Below are 17,834 nucleotides of genomic sequence, written 5' to 3' on the forward strand. Positions count from 1 at the left end.
CTAAATAATCATTCTGTCATAACATTACATTGAATGCTGTTCTATTTTGGCTTACAATTGTTATCTTCACCATTCTTGTCTTCCTCCATCACCAGATGCTGCTCTATGATCTCGATGAATGCAGTAACACAAAGCCCAAATCTGTTTCCTTTTACACTTTTGTCCATGTAAACTCTGAAGCAGACATTTTCGATTTTAGAAGTGAAAATAGATTTTTGAGAAAACTTTTTTTGTATGTAAAGTAGTCATTTAAGTTTCAAATCTTTCTATTTATGTAACAATTATGAAAAATTTGTTGAAAATATAAATGTATAAACTTTGATTATAGTTCGAACTTTTAAAACATATAATATTATTTCATATGAAACTTCTCCAGTCATTGTAAATTGAATTACAAAAAAAAAATCAAATATTTATGTTTATAATTATAATATGTAGAAACTTTTGTAAAATATAAAATAAATAGGGTTAATTTATGAATTTTGTAAATTAAAAGTGTTAATAACAAAATAAAAAATAATATATTTAGAATATTCAGTTTTAGAGAAAAAAAATAGAGGTAAACATTAGATATAAATACATCTCTATTTTTAAATCTTTATTTTAGAAGAAAAAATAAATATATGCATTGGAGATAGTCTTAAAAAAAAACTTATTGAAGCCAGTAATCCATTTTTTTGTAAAAACAGAAATTCTCAGTACAGCCAAATTTAATGCAGTCACCAAATCTTATATATAAAGAGTGCTCAACTCTCTCCAGCTGATTGACATGTCATCACTGGAGAGGTTGACACATGTCCCATACAAATCTTAATTAATAAAAAAAATATTCTTGAAAAACCTAACGTCAATCTCTTCCTCTTCCTTGCGAGTCTCCCCAAAAAGGTTTTGGTCGACGGCCATGGACTTTTTCTCACACGATGTTTGATTGATTTTCACGAAAATCTTTTGAAGAGATTTCGATCTGCCTCAGAAAACTTCCCTGGAGCAACCGAAGCTCCTCCCGATTTACTGCTTCTAATCAGGGACCAAAAACGGAAATCATTTCCGTACATTCTATAAGCATTTCTTCCCATTTTTGCAGGTGATTTTAATTTCGTTTTTCTTTGATTCAGCATCTTTATTTGAGTTGTGAAAAATCGAATCCAAATTTTCGTCTCTTTTCCCTCTCTTCGATTTTGTTTTCTCGACGGTCCCCAAACCATATACCACAACTTTTCGAGCTCCTTGTGTGAAATAAAACTAAAGATGATAATAAGAAACACGTCTGATGGATTAGCTTCTGTGAGGATTAACACCATTGATTCTCTACCAGACGCAGCTGCACCATCTCCTCCTATGGTAAATCAATCTGAGTGGCGCTACGTGCCAACTGTAACAGAGGAAATGAAATTAACTTCAGATGTCATGGGAAGCCGTCTGGGAAAACCTCCATCCTCCATGGAAAGTTCACCTCCTTTCATATGGTCTGCTTTAAGTTCCACAAAGGTCCAAATCCAGCCATTGTCCACAACTGATATCCTGCTTCAGATATCGGTTTCTCGCCAGGTATCTATAATCTCGCTTCGTATAAACTTAACTGGGAGCTTTCTGCGCATGAAAATGCATCGTCGTCAGGGACATGCCAAGGCTATCCTTATTACATTACTGTTCTTCAGTCTGAGTGAGAGCTTTATAGCTTTAGAAAGCATGAAAATATCTTATGCTATGATGTTTCGTTGTCCTCTGTGTATTCGTCTTTATGGTTTACGTCTGAGTTTTCAATTTTGATTGTATCCACTTGTTGTCAAGAAATGGTTTTAGTAGGAGAAAGATGAATTTTTATACAACGCCAAAAATGGGAAAAAAAAGGATGAATCTTTATTTGTTTGTGCCGTGGGATACAAGATTACATACACTACTCATGGCCATTATAAGTGTTTATACCTTTTAACTATAATTTTATTTACCTGAACCATTTATAAGTTAGTTATATTTCGTTTATTTAGATTAGATTATGTCTGATTCTTGAGAGGAATATTTGAGAAATTGGAAATGCAGAAGAACTGGGGTTTGAATCATTTATTGGGGATTAAAATGACGTCCTACGCCCAATTATTAAAAAGAAAAATCATGTATATAAAATTTCAGTTGAGTTTTTAAGTTTCAACTAACAATGTGTTCTCAAAAAAGTTTACTTACCCCAAAAAAATATTATATACCAGCTTGCAAGAAGGCGCATAGTGATATCTGCAGAGTGAAGATGGCAATTGAAAACGCAATAAAAAGATCCAGTATTTGAAGAGGATTGTTTGCAAGTCAATATTCCATTGGAGTGGCTTGTCAATTTTTTCTTACGTCATTGGTGCTATATTTTTTGTATGACATGTATAATATGTAAAGTTCATTTTGTTTCTGTTTTGGCTGCAGAAACTCTTTAAGATGGAGTGAAGGAGTACTACTTAGATATGAATGTCCTTGCGAGTAGTAGAAGCTATACATGAAGTTATATTAGACACTCATGGGTCAATGTCCTTCTGTTTCAGTCTCTCCCACTCAAAGCTATCATTATCTTCTATGATCCAGAGTCAGACCTGTTCTATCGTTAGTCTTATATGAGAAGGAGGTCCTTCTCGCTTGGTGGTATGCATCCTCTCTCTCTCTCTCTCTCTCTCTCTCTCTCTCTCTCTCTCTCTCTCTCTCGTCTGACTAATATGTGTGTTTTTGTTCAGTGATTCACTTAATCGAGATCGTTGTGTCTCTTTGGCACTACCAACAAGACAAAACAGTTACAACAATGTCTTCATCCTGATCATTGGGAGGACTGGTCTCCTACTACAATAATCTAATTGTTGGATGTCAATAGCTTTTGCCAATTATCAATAAGACATTGTTGGGCTAGAAATCTGTTAAATCTGTGTATGAGGTATGATAAATACATTATCAAAAATGAAAAGTGAAAACTATGAAGAATATTTTGTTGACAATAAGTTCAATGTACTGATTAGTTTAACACGTTAACTGTCTGTCTCCATCTGTTTTATTATAAAATACGTATACTTTGTATCATAAGTTATTTCACTTATTTCATTCTAATTAAATAATAACAATAAAAAAATTTCAGATCTACATCAACAAAAATCTGTATTATTTATCAAAATTTTAAAACAACAAAAAAAGAAAAACAAATAATTATTATGAAAACTATGCACACGTAGTGCGGGCACTCATCTAGTTTTAAAGTAAAACTCTATAGCATAGTCTCAAACAGCCCTTTTCACACTATTTTATGTTTATAGCATGTACAATAAGAAGAAGCAAAATGAAACAGAAGAAGGAGACTCTAACCATATCCCATAAGAAATTTTTTTTTGTAACACTTCCTAGGCTTTTGGTCTCAAAAACACAACACTAGTATTCCATATTGTTACAGATTTTTACTGATACGCACATGCATGTTTGCTCCCCAAACTCCGGCTAAAGATCGACTTTGGTTAGGTATATAGAAGAGCCTTACCTACTTTCTGGTTTCTGCAAGTCCAAACACTCAAAAATCACTAATCTACTCGAACGGTATATAATTTTTTTGAAGTGTTTTTTTTTTTAAGATAATAAATTAGATCAAATGACCAGGTATGACACACTTACAAAGGCCTGGCCTTGAAGGTAGAGGTAGGCGACCCCGCAGGCATTTAATTTAAAAGGACATATTTTTGTTAAAATTTTCTTATTAAGGATATATGTTATTTATTTATATAAACCTATGATGTATAAAAATTTTTGATATTATTATTATTAGTAAAACCTATTATCAGTTTTTAAAAATAAAATATTATTTTTTGGGTTTAAATGTTTATATAATCATTATAATAATTAAGTTCTTGTTGTTAAAAATAGAAGATTTTTGTTAAAATACAGAAGTTGCTTCTCGAATATTGTTGACCATTCCGGTATCGGTTGCCACTGCTGAAAGAAGTTTTCTCGAAGTTGAAACTGATAAAGAATTATTTGTTTTCTACTATGTCACAAGAGCCATTGAATGTGTTAGTTTTGTTATCAATTAAGATAGCGGTTGAAAAATTCGATTACAAAAGTTTAATAAATGATTTTGAATGGAAAAATGCAAAAGTAACTATATTTCAGTAATAAATTATATGTTTTACTGGGTTTTTTTTCTTATAAACTGTTTGTGGAGTTTGAAATTTTACTTTTATTTTTATTTTTTTAATATTTTAAAAAATATGAAATGGCATATTTAAAAAATTAGATTGGGACATATAAATTGATCAGTCCGGCGCTTTTTGGAATATCTGTGAATAATACAAGCTTTAAATCACATCTGAAAGGATCAACAATCATGCTTTCAAAAGAAAAAAACAAAAGCGAATGTAAATATATGAAGCTCTACAAAACAGTTTAAACTATTCTAATTCTGGTCAGATACCACTCATACAAGCAAGTTCCATGATTACGACTAAAACTCTATTAACGTTGCCCATCACAGCTTAAATCAGAAATGTTTGCCCCTTCTAGACCATATGCATAAAATCTTGTTCTTGCTCTTTTCATTCATCAACTGGTGGTGAATTAAAAATAAATTTAGAAAGCCACAAAAGTATTATATCGTTTTTTAAATGCTGAAATAGTCACTCAAATAATGGAGGAGAAGTAAAGAGAGAGAGAGTCCAAACGCTTAAGGCCAGTCTCTCTCTTTTTTTTTTTTTTGATATATGTTATTAAATCCGAATCCGAGTGTACAGTAGGTGATAAGAGGAGTAGAGCTTTTTGGAGAATTGTTGTTTTGATCATTTTACTTTGATGAAGGAAGATCGCTCGGAAATGGCCGCCAAGGATGTTGAGCTGGATCCACGCTCCGCCGCTATTTCTGAACCACTTTCCTCCTCTTCTTCCTCTCCCGCTGCATTCAACGCCGTCGTATCTGCCGGAAACAAGTCCCGGAGCTGCAAATCTTCTTTGCCGGTCACTCAGCCGCCGTGTCCAGGCCATGTCCTCGAGAACGTCCTGGAGAACGTGCTCCAGTTCCTCACCTGTAGACGCGATCGCAACGCCGTGTCGCTGGTGTGCAGATCGTGGTATCGGGTCGAGGCTCAGACCCGATTCGAGGTCTTTATCGGCAACTGTTACTCGCTCTCTCCGTCTCGGCTCACTCGCCGGTTCAAGGGCGTTAGGTCACTGTTGCTCAAAGGGAAACCTAGGTTTGCTGATTTCAATCTCATGCCTCCCGATTGGGGAGCTCAATTCGCGCCTTGGGTTGCTGCAACAGCCATGGCTTACCCTTGGCTCGAGAAGGTCAATTTGAAGCGGATGTTTGTCACGGATGATGATTTAGCGCTTCTCGCTGAGTCCTTTCCTGGGTTCAAGGAGCTTATATTGCGCTGTTGTGAAGGTTTTGGGACCAGTGGTATTGCTCTTTTTGCTAACAAGTGCAGGTAATTTCATCGCTTTCTCTATGGAGTTTCTATTCTATCTTGTCTTGAATTCTAGAAAAGTGAGTTTTTTTGTTATTGTCAAGAGCTTATGAAATGCGAATTTGTTGTTGCAGACAGCTAAAAGTCCTTGATCTGATCGAGTCAGAAGTCACCGATGACGAGGTGGATTGGATTTCTTGTTTTCCCGAGGGTGAAACGCATCTTGAGTCTTTATCCTTTGAATGTGTAGAATCCCCTATCAATTTCAAGGCGTTGGAGGGGCTTGTGCTTAGGTCACCGTTCTTGAAGAAGCTTAGAACGAGCAGGTTTGTTTCCCTTGAAGAGCTGCATCGACTCATGGTTCAAGCATCGCAGTTAACGAGTCTCGGGACGGGTTCGTTCAGTCCAAATGATGTCCCTCAGGGTGAACAAGAGCCGGATTATGCATCTGCATTTCGTGCTTCTAAATCCATAGTTTGTCTCTCAGGATTCAGGGAATTGACACCAGAATACCTCCCAGCTATCTCTCCAGTGTGTGCTAATCTCACCTCTCTTAACTTGAGTTATGCTAACATATCTCCTGACATCCTCAAGCCCATCATACGCAACTGCCACAATATCCGAGTCTTCTGGGTATATAACCTTTTTGGTCTATATAACTACATGGTTTTCTAACATATACTGTGATCATATAGTTTGATAACTGAGTAATTTGAGTTACATGCGTATCTTGGAACTTTTACAATGCAGGCTCTTGACTCGATATGCGATGAAGGACTTCAGGCAGTGGCTGCAACATGCAAGGAACTGCGTGAGCTTCGAGTTTTCCCTTCTGATCCTCTTGAAGACAGCGAAAGCCCTGTCTCTGCATTAGGCCTCCAAGCGATTTCAGAGGGTTGTAGGAAACTAGAATCTATCCTCTACTTTTGCCAGCGGATGACTAATGGAGCTGTGATAGCCATGTCTGAGAACTGTCCCCAGCTTACCGTGTTCAGGCTTTGCATAATGGGTCGTTATAGGCCTGACCACGTGACAGGAAAGCCAATGGACGATGGATTTGGTGCCATTGTTAAGAACTGCAAGAAGCTGACCCGACTTGCAGTATCAGGATTGCTCACAGATGAAGCTTTTAGCATTATAGGAGAGCATGGGAAATTGATCCGTACGTTATCTGTAGCTTTCGCTGGGGACAGTGACATGGCTCTGAGATATATTCTCGAGGGTTGTCCTAAACTACAAAAGCTTGAAATCAGGGACTGTCCCTTTGGAGATGTTGGATTGCGCTCTGGTATGCATCGGTATCACAATATGAGGTTTGTTTGGATGTCGTATTGTAGGTTAACCAGGGGAGGCTGCAGGGATATTGCTCATGCTCTGCCTAGTGTAGTGGCGGAAGTCTTTGGATCAGATGTTGATGATGACGACGACAATGCGGATTATGTTGAGACATTGTACATGTATCGGTCCCTTGATGGCGCAAGGAAGGATGCACCAAAGTTTGTAACAATTTTATGAAGAAAAACCTTGGTGTGTATCTGAGGCTGATTGCTGCAAATGCAAATGATGCCATTCGTGGAGAAAGCTACCAAATCAGAAGAGACTGTGTTTGTAACTGTAAATGCTTCAGATACACAAAGCATTTGATGTGTTTTTTTTTCCCTTCTCTTTTGGGAAGAATAGGTTATGAAATTGAAAGAATGAAACGTCTATTGTTGATTGTGTGGTAATCATGGTTTTTCCACAAACATTACCAGATTTATTTACAGCCATTTCACGATTATTTTCTAAAGAATTATTCTGTCATAACATTACATTGAATGCTGTTCTATTTTGGCTTACAATTGTTATCTTCACCATTCTTGTCTTCCTCCATCACCAGATGCTGCTCTATGGTCTCGATGAATGCAGTAACTTTCTCCAAGCTTTTCTCATCAAGCCTTGGGACCGTATGGCCTTTGGGATGATTGACAACCACCGGATTCTTGAACGAATCTATCAGCTCGATTCCGTAAGGTTTCAAGAAATCTGTCTCTCCTGCAAAAAGAAAAAGATTTCCCAGATTCAGTCATCAGATGAGAGCTTATGGAAAATTACAAAAACCACTTGAATAGATCATCAACTTACCTAAAAAGTGGAGGGAGAGAGTGTCCACAGACGACGAATACGCATTCTCTGCTATCTTTGTGGATTTGAACTTAGCCCCTCCAATTATTATCAGAAACTTGATCTTTGGTACTTTCTGAAGTGCAATTCCCTTCAAGTTTTGATGAATATTCATAATCAGAAACAGCGTTTTTTGTTAAATATAATCCCAATCAAAAGCAAATATTTTATTGTCGTACCTTAGCTTGCAGTCCTGGTAAACCCCCTGACAATATTGCCCCCTGCAATATTTTACACAGATAAATGTATCAAAAATGGAGTTTTTAAGAGAGTAAAAGCAAGCAAATCAGTCTCTGTTAGTTTGAGTCCAGGAGAGAAATGAAGCAATTCAATGGTAGTCGATTACCTGGGAAAACCCAATGAGACCATCAAATGGGCCAAGCTTGACCATACGATCCTCTAGGTACTCCAAACAATTCTCGAAATTCGTATACTCGGTGAATTCCTGGATTTTAATCTCTCTTACGTTAATACAAGAATCTTCATCGTGAATAAAGAGAAGAAAGGGAACCCAAAAAAAAAAAAAAAAACTTGGAACCTTGTTAAACTGGAACCACTCGTAATAAGGAGGATCAAAGATCCCTTCGACATCGGATTTGCCCTGACAAGGAAAAGGTGCGTCGAGAAAAACGAGATCGAGACGGTCAATGACAGATTTAGGCCATTTGTGAAGCTGTATCTTCATAATCTCTCCGCTCGTACGGAAACCATGGAGACACAGAAACCTTGGTTTCCTCACAATCGATCCTTCGCTTCCCATTTTCTTTTTTCACAGTTTGATTGTTTTTGATTGGCTTCTCCCTCTTGCGTTGCCCTCTTTATAAGCTCTGTGTATCGCTTATTTCCTTCTTTGAGTAATCGTGGTCCACATTTGATCATATAAACTAACTTTTTTTGTAATTTTATCGCACATGGAAAATAGGTCGCTTGGATTGAGAAATTCAGGTTTTCCTCCTTTTCTTTTTGGGCCTACCTGATTGGTTGGCGATTGTTGGTGAAAATCGACGGCTAGAAAACAGTATTTCCTACCAGAATCATAAACGGACGGTCAGGATTGACTCTTATATCACGGAAATTTGGAATCTTACCGCGTGGGATGTGCCCGCAAGTTAGGCCGGTGTCGGTCAATAAAATCGAACCGGTTTTTAAACCGAAATTTTTAAGTCAGTCAAACCGGTTCAAAAATTGATAGAAGAAGAAGAAGATTGTCAAGTGATTAGGAAGAAAGTGCGAAAGAGAAAAAATGAGGAGAGGCAAGGAGGAAGACGAAGTTGAACAGTTGCTTCAAGCTGCTCAAGACGAGATGATTCTCAAGCTTTCCGTTGATTCTCATACTTCTAGCTCCAAATCCGATTACCTCGATCCCGATCTCCACTCTAGATTTCTCGCCCTCAGATCTCAACCCTCGTCGAAGAAGAAGGATTATCAGCACCGACAAAAACGACGGCCGAGATCGCCGCCGAAATCAAAGGATGTTGAAGAAACCCCAGACGATCTCATGCTCAGATTCGCTGCTTTGAAGAGTTCTCTCCCCTCGTCGTCGTCCTCTGTTTCGCCGTCAGTTCCTCTTCCGGATGAAATCGGGGAAGATGCTGATGATATCGGAGAAGATGATGAAGTGGAGAAGCTGATTCAGTGGGCTATAGACGCCGCCCGTCTCGATCCTTCTCCTCCCTCTGATGATGATGATGATGACAATCGGAGTTCTGATAACGACGATGACTTTGATGATGATGACAATGGTTCAACGAGAAATGTCAAAGCCTAGTTATAACAACTTGACTCTTTCCTTGTAAGGTATATAGATCTCTTTAGCTTAAATTGATTCCACTCTTATGAACAACAGTCACAAGACTGTTGAGTTAAGTCTGTATTACATAATTCAACCCAAAGTCTGGATTTTTGCAATCAAATTATTAAATCTCTCAATGTGATCAAGTTTGAGAATCTGATCCTCAAGAAGGTGAGATCAAGTTTTAACTTCAGGGAAAAAAAATCGAACTGATGAGTTTGTTGATATGAACTAGTGACCTGTAATTCTATTGTGTGCGTCTTAAAGCTTTGCGAGAAATGCTGAGATTAAAAGTGTTCCATGTACGAAGCTGAGTAGTGAATACGTATTTGATAAAAAGAAGAAATACAGATTCAAACATTCATAAAACTAGGTTCGGAGTAGGAATTATGGTTGTAGTTGGGTGGCAGCTTCTTAATGAACTCTAGAACAGCTTTTGCAGTGTTAGTGGCAGCCAAAGATCCAAACTTTCGAACAGCATTATGTCCTGTTTGTGCTCCAGCTATATCTGATAACCCCCTTATCACAATTATTGTATACCCATTTGACACGCACGTCTGGTGAAAACCAAAACAGAGAAGAACAATCGAAATATCACTTTTTATAGATATACAAGTATTGATTCAAAGATGTAGTATATATGTATAATTGAATGAAATTACCATTGCCACTGCAGAACTCTCCATGTCTGAGGATGAAACTCCAAAAGTATCGTATAAGAAATTTCTATAAGCTGCATTGTCCACAAATATGTTAGCAGTAGCTGCCTTTAATCCAACAACCAGTTTTGGTTTCTCTGGAAGACACAAACTTGAATTCACACATTGTAACAACTCCATCCTCTGCACCCATAGACGAAGAACCCTTTAACAGCCATTTTTTTCAATTTAATCTAATCAATATACATATAATCCATCCTTAACAACCTCTAGATCAGCTGCAAGATGAAGCCACTCTTGAGTTGTATTAATCCAAAACACTTTCTGAGGTGAATTGGTGTGACCAGTGATTGAATATAGTTCCTCGTAACTGTATCCAATGCTCCCTAACATATTGTTGCCATCTCCTTGTGGAACATTATAGTTCCCGACATCTAAGTATGCTGCATCCTCACCTCCATCTGCTTTGTCTGGATTCTGTTTTACTCGAACCAAATCATCAGACAATATATATGAAGAAGAAGCAATATCCAAATATCAAAACTAGTCTATTTATTATGTATTACCAGCCAATCCCACAAGCCAGCATTGGTGATTTGCTTAGGAATGCTCACATCTCCTATAGACATGGAGTTGTTTATATTTCCTGCAATCCCAAAATGAACGATGCCTTTCACATTGAACACATCTATCATCTGTTGTGTTGCTGCTGCTGCGTTGACCTGCACATTTTTCCTTACTAATATTTACATTTTTTCCATATACTGTACATAAACAGTAACAAAAATAAACTCTTTTTGTTTTGTAATAATTGTAGTTACTCACCATTCCTATACCACATCTAACATACACAACCTTCTTTCCATGAATCTTCCCAATCCGAAAACGTCTTCCTGCATTCATTTACATCTCTTAGGGACTTATAACTTCCACTTACCCGAAACAAAATACTCTCTTAACATAGGAAACTTTAAAAAACAAAAAAATCGATTCAAGTGGTACCAGAGAGATCCAGGAAGGGATGAGTAGGATCGGGTCTGAAATCGACAGTGGCAAGAAAAGCATCTTCTTCGGTCTCAAAGACTGTCACGAGACCGATGTAAGGTCCTCTGCGGTTTACTTTTCTGATGGTAATGGCGGATTTTAGTTTGTGTGAAGGTGTAGCTGAAGCATTCAAAACGTGTAAGGAAGAGATGAAAATGATGAAGAGCAGAGGAAGAAGACAAAGAAGGTGGTCCTGGGAAGCCATCTAATTGGTTGGTTTGAGATCCAAATACACAGCTCATGTGTACGCATATATAGCCATTCAAGTCAATCCTCTACAAGCCTAGCATGGGCACAAACTATGATATTAATTCTTTTGCTCCACGTGATTCTCATTTCGTCATGTTTGTTTAATGAACTAATTAATAATCTTTATATATACGGCTACGCGTTTTAATTTTTTTTTTTGTTTTGTTTAATACTGAAGTTACATGATATACACAATGAAAACAGTGACCAGTAGATTCTTGAGGATTTTCAAAAAGATCATAAATTTTACGTATAACCCACAATATACAATCATTTTCGGTTCATTTTCAAAAAAAAAAAAAACTTTAGTTAAGAAACAAATTGCCTATGATTAAGTCTTTGGGAAAGACATATTGATTCTGTTTCGTGATTTAACATGCATGCTTAAGTTTAATTACATTGTGTATGTTCTTATCTATGAAATCAAAAGAAGAAAAGAAAATCCTTTTGCATTGTATTGAAATATTGATTGCATTCCATATGATTAAACTCCTATATCTCTTTTGTAGTCATCAAGTCTTTTCTGTTTTGTAGTCAATTGACATTTAGCTTCCGTTATATTCTACAAAAATAAGCATTTTAATTGCCTTTGTTTAATTGTTTATATGTTTGATTGTTTGGTTCACATCATCAACCTATACTTGCTGAATAGTAAATACGTATAAAAAGGAAAAGAATACAAGATTCAATCATTGATCATAATAGGTTCGCCGTATGATTTATGGTTGTAGTTGGGTGGCAGCTTCTTAATGAACTCTAAAACAGCTTTTGCAGTGTTAGTGGCAGCCAAAGATCCAAACTTTCGAACAGCGTTATGTCCTGTTTGAGCTCCAGCTAAATCTGATAATCCCCTTATCACTATTATGGGATACCCATTTGACACGCACGTCTGGTGAAAGAACATTAATACAGGAAAACCAAAATGAAAATATTACTTACAAGATAAAATCAATTGGCTTCAAAATTTCAAAGTGCATGAACATGAATAAATTACCATAGCCACTGCAGAACTCTCCATATCTGAGGATGAAACTCCAAAAGTATCGTATAAGAAATTTCTGTAAGCTGCATTATCCACAAATATATCGGCAGTGGCTGCCTTTAATCCAACAACCAGTTTTGGTCTCTCTGGAAGACACAAACTTGAGTTCACACACTGCAACAGCTCCATCTTCTGCACCCATATATATTGAAGAACTTGGGATTAGCACTGGAAATCTGGAACCATTCTTTTGTTTAAAAAAATATGTATATAGTATTACAACCTCTAGATCAGCTGCAAGATGAAGCCACTCTTGAGTTGTATTGATCCAAAACACATTCTGAGGTGAATTGGTGTGACCAGTGACTGAATATAGTTGCTCGTAACTGTATCCAATACTCCCTAACATATTGTTGTTGTCATCTCCTTGTGGAACATTATAGTTCCGGAAATCTAAGTATGCTACATCCTCACCTCCTTCTGCTTTGTCTGGATTCTGTTTTACTCGAACCAAATCATCAGACTATATGAAAGAAGAAGCTATTGATTATATATAAAATATATCCAAATACTATATTTAGTATGTATTACCAGCCAATCCCACAAGCCTGCATTGGTGATTTGCTTAGGAATGCTCACGTCTCCTATGGACATGGAGTTGTTTATATTTCCTGCAATCCCAAAGTGCACGATGCCTTTTACATTGAACACATCTATCATCTGTTGTGTTACTGCTGCTGCGTTCACCTGCACATTTTTGCTTCATAACATTTACATTTTTCCCATATATAAACAAGAACGAAGTAAAATCCTCTGTTTTGTAAATATTGTAGTGGCTCACCAATCCTCTCCCACATCTAACATACACAACCTTCTTTCCATGAATCTTCCCAATTTGAAAACGTCTTCCTGCATTCATTTACATCTCATAGGGACTTATAACTTCCACTTACACCAATCAAAAGACTCTCTTAACATTAGAAACCTGAAGAAAAAAAAAAGAAATGGATTCAAGTGGTACCAGAGAGATCGAGGAAGGGATGAGTAGGATCGGGTCTGAAATCGACAGTGCCAAGAAAAGCATCTTCTTCGGTCTCAATGACGGTCACGAGACCGATGTAAGGTCCTCTGTGGTTGATTTTTCTGATGGTAATGGCGGGTTTTAGTTTGTGTGAAGGTGTGGCTAAAGCAGGCAAAACGTGTAAGGAAGAGATGAAAATGATGAAGAGCAGAGGAAGAAGACAAATATTAATGTGGTCCAGAGAAGCCATCTGATTGGTGGGTTTGCTATCCAAATACCCAGCTCGTAGTGTGTACGTATATATATAGCATCCAAGTCCAGCCATCTTTAAGGACCACATGAGCACAAACTAGTATATGATGTTTTTCCTTTCCACGTGATTCTCATTTTCGTTATATTTAATTCAATAAAATAATCTGTATATATAAACTAGCGGCTGCGCGTTTTTTATTTTTAAGACTGAAGTTTTAATAACCAATACAAATTTGGAGGATTTACAAACGTTTATTTTCTTCGGTCCCTTAGCTCGATGGCTAATCTCAAGCTGTTGACGTTCTGTCTCTGTTTTTATTATATCACCTTTAAAGCTTGACGGGATGTAGAAAATATTCTATGGAAAACTTCAAATAGTGAAGATTTGTTTGCCAAAAAAAAAAATCAAAATAGTGAAGGTTATAATCTATAAACTTAGTGATCTTAAATCTGATGTATATAAACGATCTAAAACACAAGTGATAGTTTAGTGATTCTAGATGCTAGGTGAGTAGGTGATCAAGGCTTTGTGAGAGACATATCTCGTTTTCGCTTAGGTTAGAAATTGTCTTTTGCTAAATTTTCTTGTTTACTCCTGCATGCTTGTTTTTGCGTAATTTTTCTTTTTTCTTTTGCATAACTATAAAACTTGTTCAATATAGAAACCTCAAATCTTTTAGTGCTGGTTTAGCTCGACTTACTGATTTCGAGGGTGCAACTTTTGGTTTTTGAGTCAACTGCCTTTATGTTACCCCGGATATTCTAACTATATGCACTTGTGGAATAATGTTTAGGAACTAAAACTTGATTAAATCAGAACGTTTAAGACTTAATTAATATGAGACTATTGCAAATTTACGTAGATGAAAGCTTTTCTATATGACAATAGATTCCATTACGTTTCACTAGTGTGTAGAACTTTACTTGTAATGGTGGTACTATATTGATGGGTTAGTGATTAAATTGATCAAGTTCAAAAGTGGGAGTTTATTGATTCTATACCCCTTAATAATAGGTGATTATGATATCGTGAGAAACTTTTGCATTGTATTTGATTCATTCCATGATCTAACCTTGTATATCTTTCCTAATTCCTTAAGTCTTTTCTGTTTGTTAGTCAATTGACAACTAGCTTCCGTCATGTTTAAATTGACAAAGAGATATGTCTCGGTTATTGATGGTTTAATGTTGGTTAAGGTTATAGTTTCTGGTTAATTGCTTTTGTTTACTTGTTTAGTATATGTTTGATTGTTTGGTTCACATCATTCACCTATATTTGTTTGTTTTTTTCTTTTTAACTGCCTATATTTGTTTGTTATAATTGATATTTCGTTGTGCAATGCTGGATTTTTCTGAAATCGAAATTTTATAATTTCTGGTAGCACTATAGAGAAAAAAAAAACATTTGCGGATAATTTAGAGGGTTTTTATAACTCTTTTTAAATCAATCTTTGTTCTGAGTTTTCTCAACTTTTATATTTAAGTATTTTGTTTTATTTTCCTCAAGATAGATTTTTTTGATTTTTGTGGAGAAAAAAAAATAAAGATCTGGTAATTTACGTATTGGTGCAGAAGCAGGCGAGCACGACTCAACTCTTTCCAGCTATTTACCAGTTTTAGCTTTTTCTCCGAGCTTGAGTTCTCTCCGGATCCCACAATGAATCCTCCTCTTTCTCTCTTCTCCATCGCTCTGATCGCTTTCCTCTGCCTCCATCATCGTGTTCTCGCATCTTCCCACTTCGAAGGCTTTGATGCTGAAGACGACGACGTTTTGGAGGATTCCACTGAGCTTCACCACTCGCTCCGTCCTCCTCTTCTGACTCAGTCTGAGTCAACTGTTCTGGATCCGGAACCATCCTCCGAATCCGATTCTACTCCGATTTCTAAATCGGACCCTTCTCCGACACAGACCGGTTCCCGGAAGCCCTCGTCAATCTCGTTCGATTTCTGGGATGAAGATGAGTTCGAGGGATTGCCGGAGGATGAACGAACGCCGGAATCTCCGGTTATTCCCGAAACCGCATCTCCTGCCGATCCACAGACGCCAGATCCAGACTCTGCCTCAGAAAATGCAGACAGTGCCATTCCGAAGAAGAAGCCGTCGTACACGGTGGAGATCGTCTGCGTCTCCATCTTGATTGGTTACGCAATCAACTACTTCACTGGAAGACGTGAGAACGAAAACCTCGCTTTGGCTTGGGCTTCTAAATTCGGTCTTAAAGACTCGATATTCGAGAAAAACTTCAGTTTGCTTGGAGTTGGTGAAGGAGAAGACTCTCCGTTGCTGCTGAAAGAAGCGACGAACGTGTTCAAGTTCTACGCGAGTGGGCGTAGGTATTGCCATGGGCTTTTGGCGACCATGGAGCTTAAGAGCAGACACGATCTGATCTCAAGGCTATTCAATTCGGTTGTGCCTTGTAAAGATGAGATTAGTTTCGAGGTGTACATGAACGACGAAGCCATGGATCACATCGTGTTTGCGATGGCGAGGAAGAAGGCAGCGAAAACGATGCACAAGGAGCTGAGAGATCTGCAGAGATTCGGAGGGATGGTGCCTAGTCCCGGAGGGAGGAAGTGGGTATCGGAGGAGTTGTCAGTGATCTCTGAGTCTAAGGAGGTAGCTGGGGATATGATCACAGAGATTGTACTTGATCAGGTCAGATGCTGAAATCTCTTGTGTTCTCTCGTTGTTTGATGATATTGATAATGATAGCAGCTTAGTTTAGTTTAAAGTCTCTTCTTGAACTTGAGCCTAAGGAATTAATTAATTGAATATACATGTTCGTAGGAAGTTTTGAGAGAGTTAACTGGTTTTGACTCCACTTCCCTAATCATTTTGAATAAGAAAATGAGGTATTTTTATACCAAAGGGACGTGCTTGATCAGGGTAATAACTCCAGGGATCAGTTAGCCTAGTACAATAGCAGGCAAGTTCCCTTTGCTAAGAACCATACCAGGTTCTTTTTTTTTTGTCTGTTTGTCAAACTGTACAGAGATGCAGGTAAAGACTTGTGATTTACTGCAGAATCCCTTAGGTTCCTCTTGTTATGATATAGTTAAGCCCGATGGTTATTAATATGTTGAAGGAAGATCGCTTCTGAGTTCGGAATGGAATAAGGATGAAATACGTTTAGTGTGTGTGGTGTTCCTTTCTCTTACATGAAAAGTTACTTAGAGTGTTTGATACTGTGTTTTGTCTTTGATGTTTAATAGTGTGTGTGGTGTTCCTTTCTTTGACAGACCAATGCCGTTCTGTAGATGTGGAAAATGGACCCTAATTTTACTGGACTTGTATTGTTTTTAACGTTGCTTATTGATGCGTGGTTTTTGTATCTTCTCGAGTTATCTGTTATACTAATCAAATTTGAATTGCGCTCTGTAGGTTTTTGGTGACAAGTCTTTCGAAAAGTTAGGCAAGTATTTCATCTCAATGCATTTTTCGGACCAACATCCTGGCAAACACAGGAAGATGCTGCTTTTCAAGTTTGCCTTACCTGATGCTAACCACATGGATGATATGGTTCGGTTGATAGCGCTAGTTCCGTATTACATTGACTTAGTTGGCCGCTACAAGCTCAGCTCCCAGGTATTGGGGAAAACTTGATTATCATTTGCCATGTTATATCGCTCTGTGTGACAGGTTGAATAAAATTAAAATATTCTGTATGCAGGCAAGGAACAAAACCGATGGTGCTCGACAAAAGGCAGCTCAGGAAGCGTACAAGGAACTTCAGAATGTGAGACAAGAGGCATTGCTGAGAAAGAAAGCCGAAAAGAAGAAAATATTGGAGGAGGCGGAGGCAAAGCTTAGCGCCGAGGCTCTAAGGAAGAAAGAGGCAAAGGAACGTGCACGCCAGATGAAAAAGTCAATGCCTAAAGTTAAGATGAGCCGTGGCCACTAGACTCGAAAGCATAAGGATTACAGTCTCATGTTTGCCACTGGAATAGCTATTTTCTTCCTACTCCCATTTTAGTCCTTTCCATTAGAGATATTTTTCTTTCTTTCTTTTATGAATCTCTCTACTTGGAGTTAATCTCGATAACGTTTTCCTTTACAGTGGCACCGAGGCCGTGCTTCAGATAATCCTCCGGGACCTCTTTGAATTATATAATTTGAGTTTTGAAGTTCTAGGCCTCGTTCGTTTCTTGCTTTGACTTTTGAAAACATCACTGTACCATTATACAAGTGTTGATGGGAAACCAAGTAAGAACAATATAATATAATTCAGTTCATAGTTGTATTTCAAAACATCAAAATTATTGT

At 37.4% G+C, this 17,834-nt stretch overlaps 6 protein-coding genes across 7 annotated transcripts; 3 read left to right on the plus strand and 3 right to left on the minus strand.

Annotated features, from left to right (window-relative positions):
* Nucleotides 1–10: 10 nt before the first annotated feature.
* On the minus strand, nucleotides 11–8,439 carry LOC18030733 (esterase AGAP003155). Of its 2 annotated transcripts, XM_024149801.1 has the most exons (6): nucleotides 8,110–8,439; nucleotides 7,918–8,016; nucleotides 7,751–7,792; nucleotides 7,533–7,662; nucleotides 7,285–7,442; nucleotides 11–92 (listed from the first exon to the last, which is right to left on the minus strand). In XM_024149801.1, exons 1-6 carry the CDS (start codon nucleotides 8,329–8,331, stop codon nucleotides 42–44), a joined length of 702 nt encoding a protein of 233 aa, XP_024005569.1. In that variant the 5' UTR covers nucleotides 8,332–8,439; the 3' UTR covers nucleotides 11–41. The 2 variants fall into 2 exon arrangements, with proteins under 2 accessions (XP_024005569.1, XP_006413439.1); XM_006413376.2 differs by lacking the exon at nucleotides 11–92 and having other exon boundaries at nucleotides 7,048–7,442.
* LOC18030731 (F-box protein FBX14) lies at nucleotides 4,707–7,188 on the plus strand. Its single transcript, XM_006413377.2, has 3 exons — nucleotides 4,707–5,429; nucleotides 5,543–6,041; nucleotides 6,159–7,188. The coding sequence occupies exons 1-3, from the start codon at nucleotides 4,798–4,800 to the stop codon at nucleotides 6,921–6,923; spliced, it is 1,896 nt and encodes a 631-aa protein (XP_006413440.1). The 5' UTR covers nucleotides 4,707–4,797; the 3' UTR covers nucleotides 6,924–7,188.
* Nucleotides 8,440–8,767: 328 nt separating the features above from the next.
* Nucleotides 8,768–9,496, plus strand: LOC18030732 (trigger factor). Its single transcript, XM_006413378.2, has one exon. It carries the CDS (start codon nucleotides 8,815–8,817, stop codon nucleotides 9,337–9,339), a length of 525 nt encoding a protein of 174 aa, XP_006413441.1. The 5' UTR covers nucleotides 8,768–8,814; the 3' UTR covers nucleotides 9,340–9,496.
* A 170-nt stretch (nucleotides 9,497–9,666) lies between these two features.
* LOC18030734 (bark storage protein A) lies at nucleotides 9,667–11,294 on the minus strand. Its single transcript, XM_006413379.2, has 6 exons — nucleotides 11,025–11,294; nucleotides 10,848–10,915; nucleotides 10,589–10,744; nucleotides 10,290–10,499; nucleotides 10,026–10,205; nucleotides 9,667–9,920 (listed from the first exon to the last, which is right to left on the minus strand). Exons 1-6 carry the CDS (start codon nucleotides 11,269–11,271, stop codon nucleotides 9,717–9,719), a joined length of 1,065 nt encoding a protein of 354 aa, XP_006413442.1. The 5' UTR covers nucleotides 11,272–11,294; the 3' UTR covers nucleotides 9,667–9,716.
* A 604-nt stretch (nucleotides 11,295–11,898) lies between these two features.
* Nucleotides 11,899–13,480, minus strand: LOC18030735 (bark storage protein A). The gene is made up of 5 exons (XM_006413380.2): nucleotides 13,139–13,480; nucleotides 12,889–13,044; nucleotides 12,581–12,793; nucleotides 12,310–12,489; nucleotides 11,899–12,204 (listed from the first exon to the last, which is right to left on the minus strand). The coding sequence occupies exons 1-5, from the start codon at nucleotides 13,214–13,216 to the stop codon at nucleotides 12,001–12,003; spliced, it is 831 nt and encodes a 276-aa protein (XP_006413443.2). The 5' UTR covers nucleotides 13,217–13,480; the 3' UTR covers nucleotides 11,899–12,000.
* Nucleotides 13,481–15,135: 1,655 nt separating this feature from the next.
* Nucleotides 15,136–17,701, plus strand: LOC18030736 (uncharacterized protein At5g49945). The gene is made up of 3 exons (XM_024148623.1): nucleotides 15,136–16,226; nucleotides 16,953–17,156; nucleotides 17,242–17,701. The coding sequence occupies exons 1-3, from the start codon at nucleotides 15,228–15,230 to the stop codon at nucleotides 17,470–17,472; spliced, it is 1,434 nt and encodes a 477-aa protein (XP_024004391.1). The 5' UTR covers nucleotides 15,136–15,227; the 3' UTR covers nucleotides 17,473–17,701.
* The last annotated feature ends 133 nt before the right edge of the window (nucleotides 17,702–17,834 follow it).

The sequence above is a fragment of the Eutrema salsugineum genome, unplaced genomic scaffold (genome assembly GCF_000478725.1).
Source record: "Eutrema salsugineum unplaced genomic scaffold, Eutsalg1_0 scaffold_1, whole genome shotgun sequence".
NCBI classification, from domain to species: Eukaryota; Viridiplantae; Streptophyta; class Magnoliopsida; order Brassicales; family Brassicaceae; genus Eutrema; species Eutrema salsugineum.

Bases quoted from the DNA above. Each gene is read 5' to 3' on its own strand.
- LOC18030734 (XM_006413379.2), bottom strand. From the start codon at position 11,271: ATGGCTTCCCAGGACCACCTTCTTTGTCTTCTTCCTCTGCTCTTCATC. The intron at 10,500-10,588 runs GTAATACATAAT...CGAGTAAAACAG, and splicing joins CTGGCTTGTGGGATTGGCTG to AATCCAGACAAAGCAGATGG. The intron at 9,921-10,025 runs GTAATTTCATTC...GGTTTTCACCAG, and splicing joins AGAGTTCTGCAGTGGCAATG to ACGTGCGTGTCAAATGGGTA.
- LOC18030732 (XM_006413378.2), top strand. From the start codon at position 8,815: ATGAGGAGAGGCAAGGAGGAAGACGAAGTTGAACAGTTGCTTCAAGCT.
- LOC18030736 (XM_024148623.1), top strand. From the start codon at position 15,228: ATGAATCCTCCTCTTTCTCTCTTCTCCATCGCTCTGATCGCTTTCCTC. The intron at 16,227-16,952 runs GTCAGATGCTGA...TGCGCTCTGTAG, and splicing joins CAGAGATTGTACTTGATCAG to GTTTTTGGTGACAAGTCTTT. The intron at 17,157-17,241 runs GTATTGGGGAAA...TTCTGTATGCAG, and splicing joins GCTACAAGCTCAGCTCCCAG to GCAAGGAACAAAACCGATGG.
- LOC18030735 (XM_006413380.2), bottom strand. From the start codon at position 13,216: ATGAATGCAGGAAGACGTTTTCAAATTGGGAAGATTCATGGAAAGAAG. The intron at 13,045-13,138 runs GTGAGCCACTAC...AAAAATGTGCAG, and splicing joins TTAGATGTGGGAGAGGATTG to GTGAACGCAGCAGCAGTAAC. The intron at 12,205-12,309 runs GTAATTTATTCA...TTCTTTCACCAG, and splicing joins AGAGTTCTGCAGTGGCTATG to ACGTGCGTGTCAAATGGGTA.
- LOC18030733 (XM_024149801.1), bottom strand. From the start codon at position 8,331: ATGGGAAGCGAAGGATCGATTGTGAGGAAACCAAGGTTTCTGTGTCTC. The intron at 7,663-7,750 runs GTACGACAATAA...CAAAACTTGAAG, and splicing joins TACCAGGACTGCAAGCTAAG to GGAATTGCACTTCAGAAAGT. The intron at 93-7,284 runs GTGATGGAGGAA...GAGCAGCATCTG, and splicing joins AGACCATAGAGCAGCATCTG to GTGATGGAGGAAGACAAGAA.
- LOC18030731 (XM_006413377.2), top strand. From the start codon at position 4,798: ATGAAGGAAGATCGCTCGGAAATGGCCGCCAAGGATGTTGAGCTGGAT. The intron at 5,430-5,542 runs GTAATTTCATCG...TTGTTGTTGCAG, and splicing joins CTTTTTGCTAACAAGTGCAG to ACAGCTAAAAGTCCTTGATC. The intron at 6,042-6,158 runs GTATATAACCTT...TTTACAATGCAG, and splicing joins ACAATATCCGAGTCTTCTGG to GCTCTTGACTCGATATGCGA.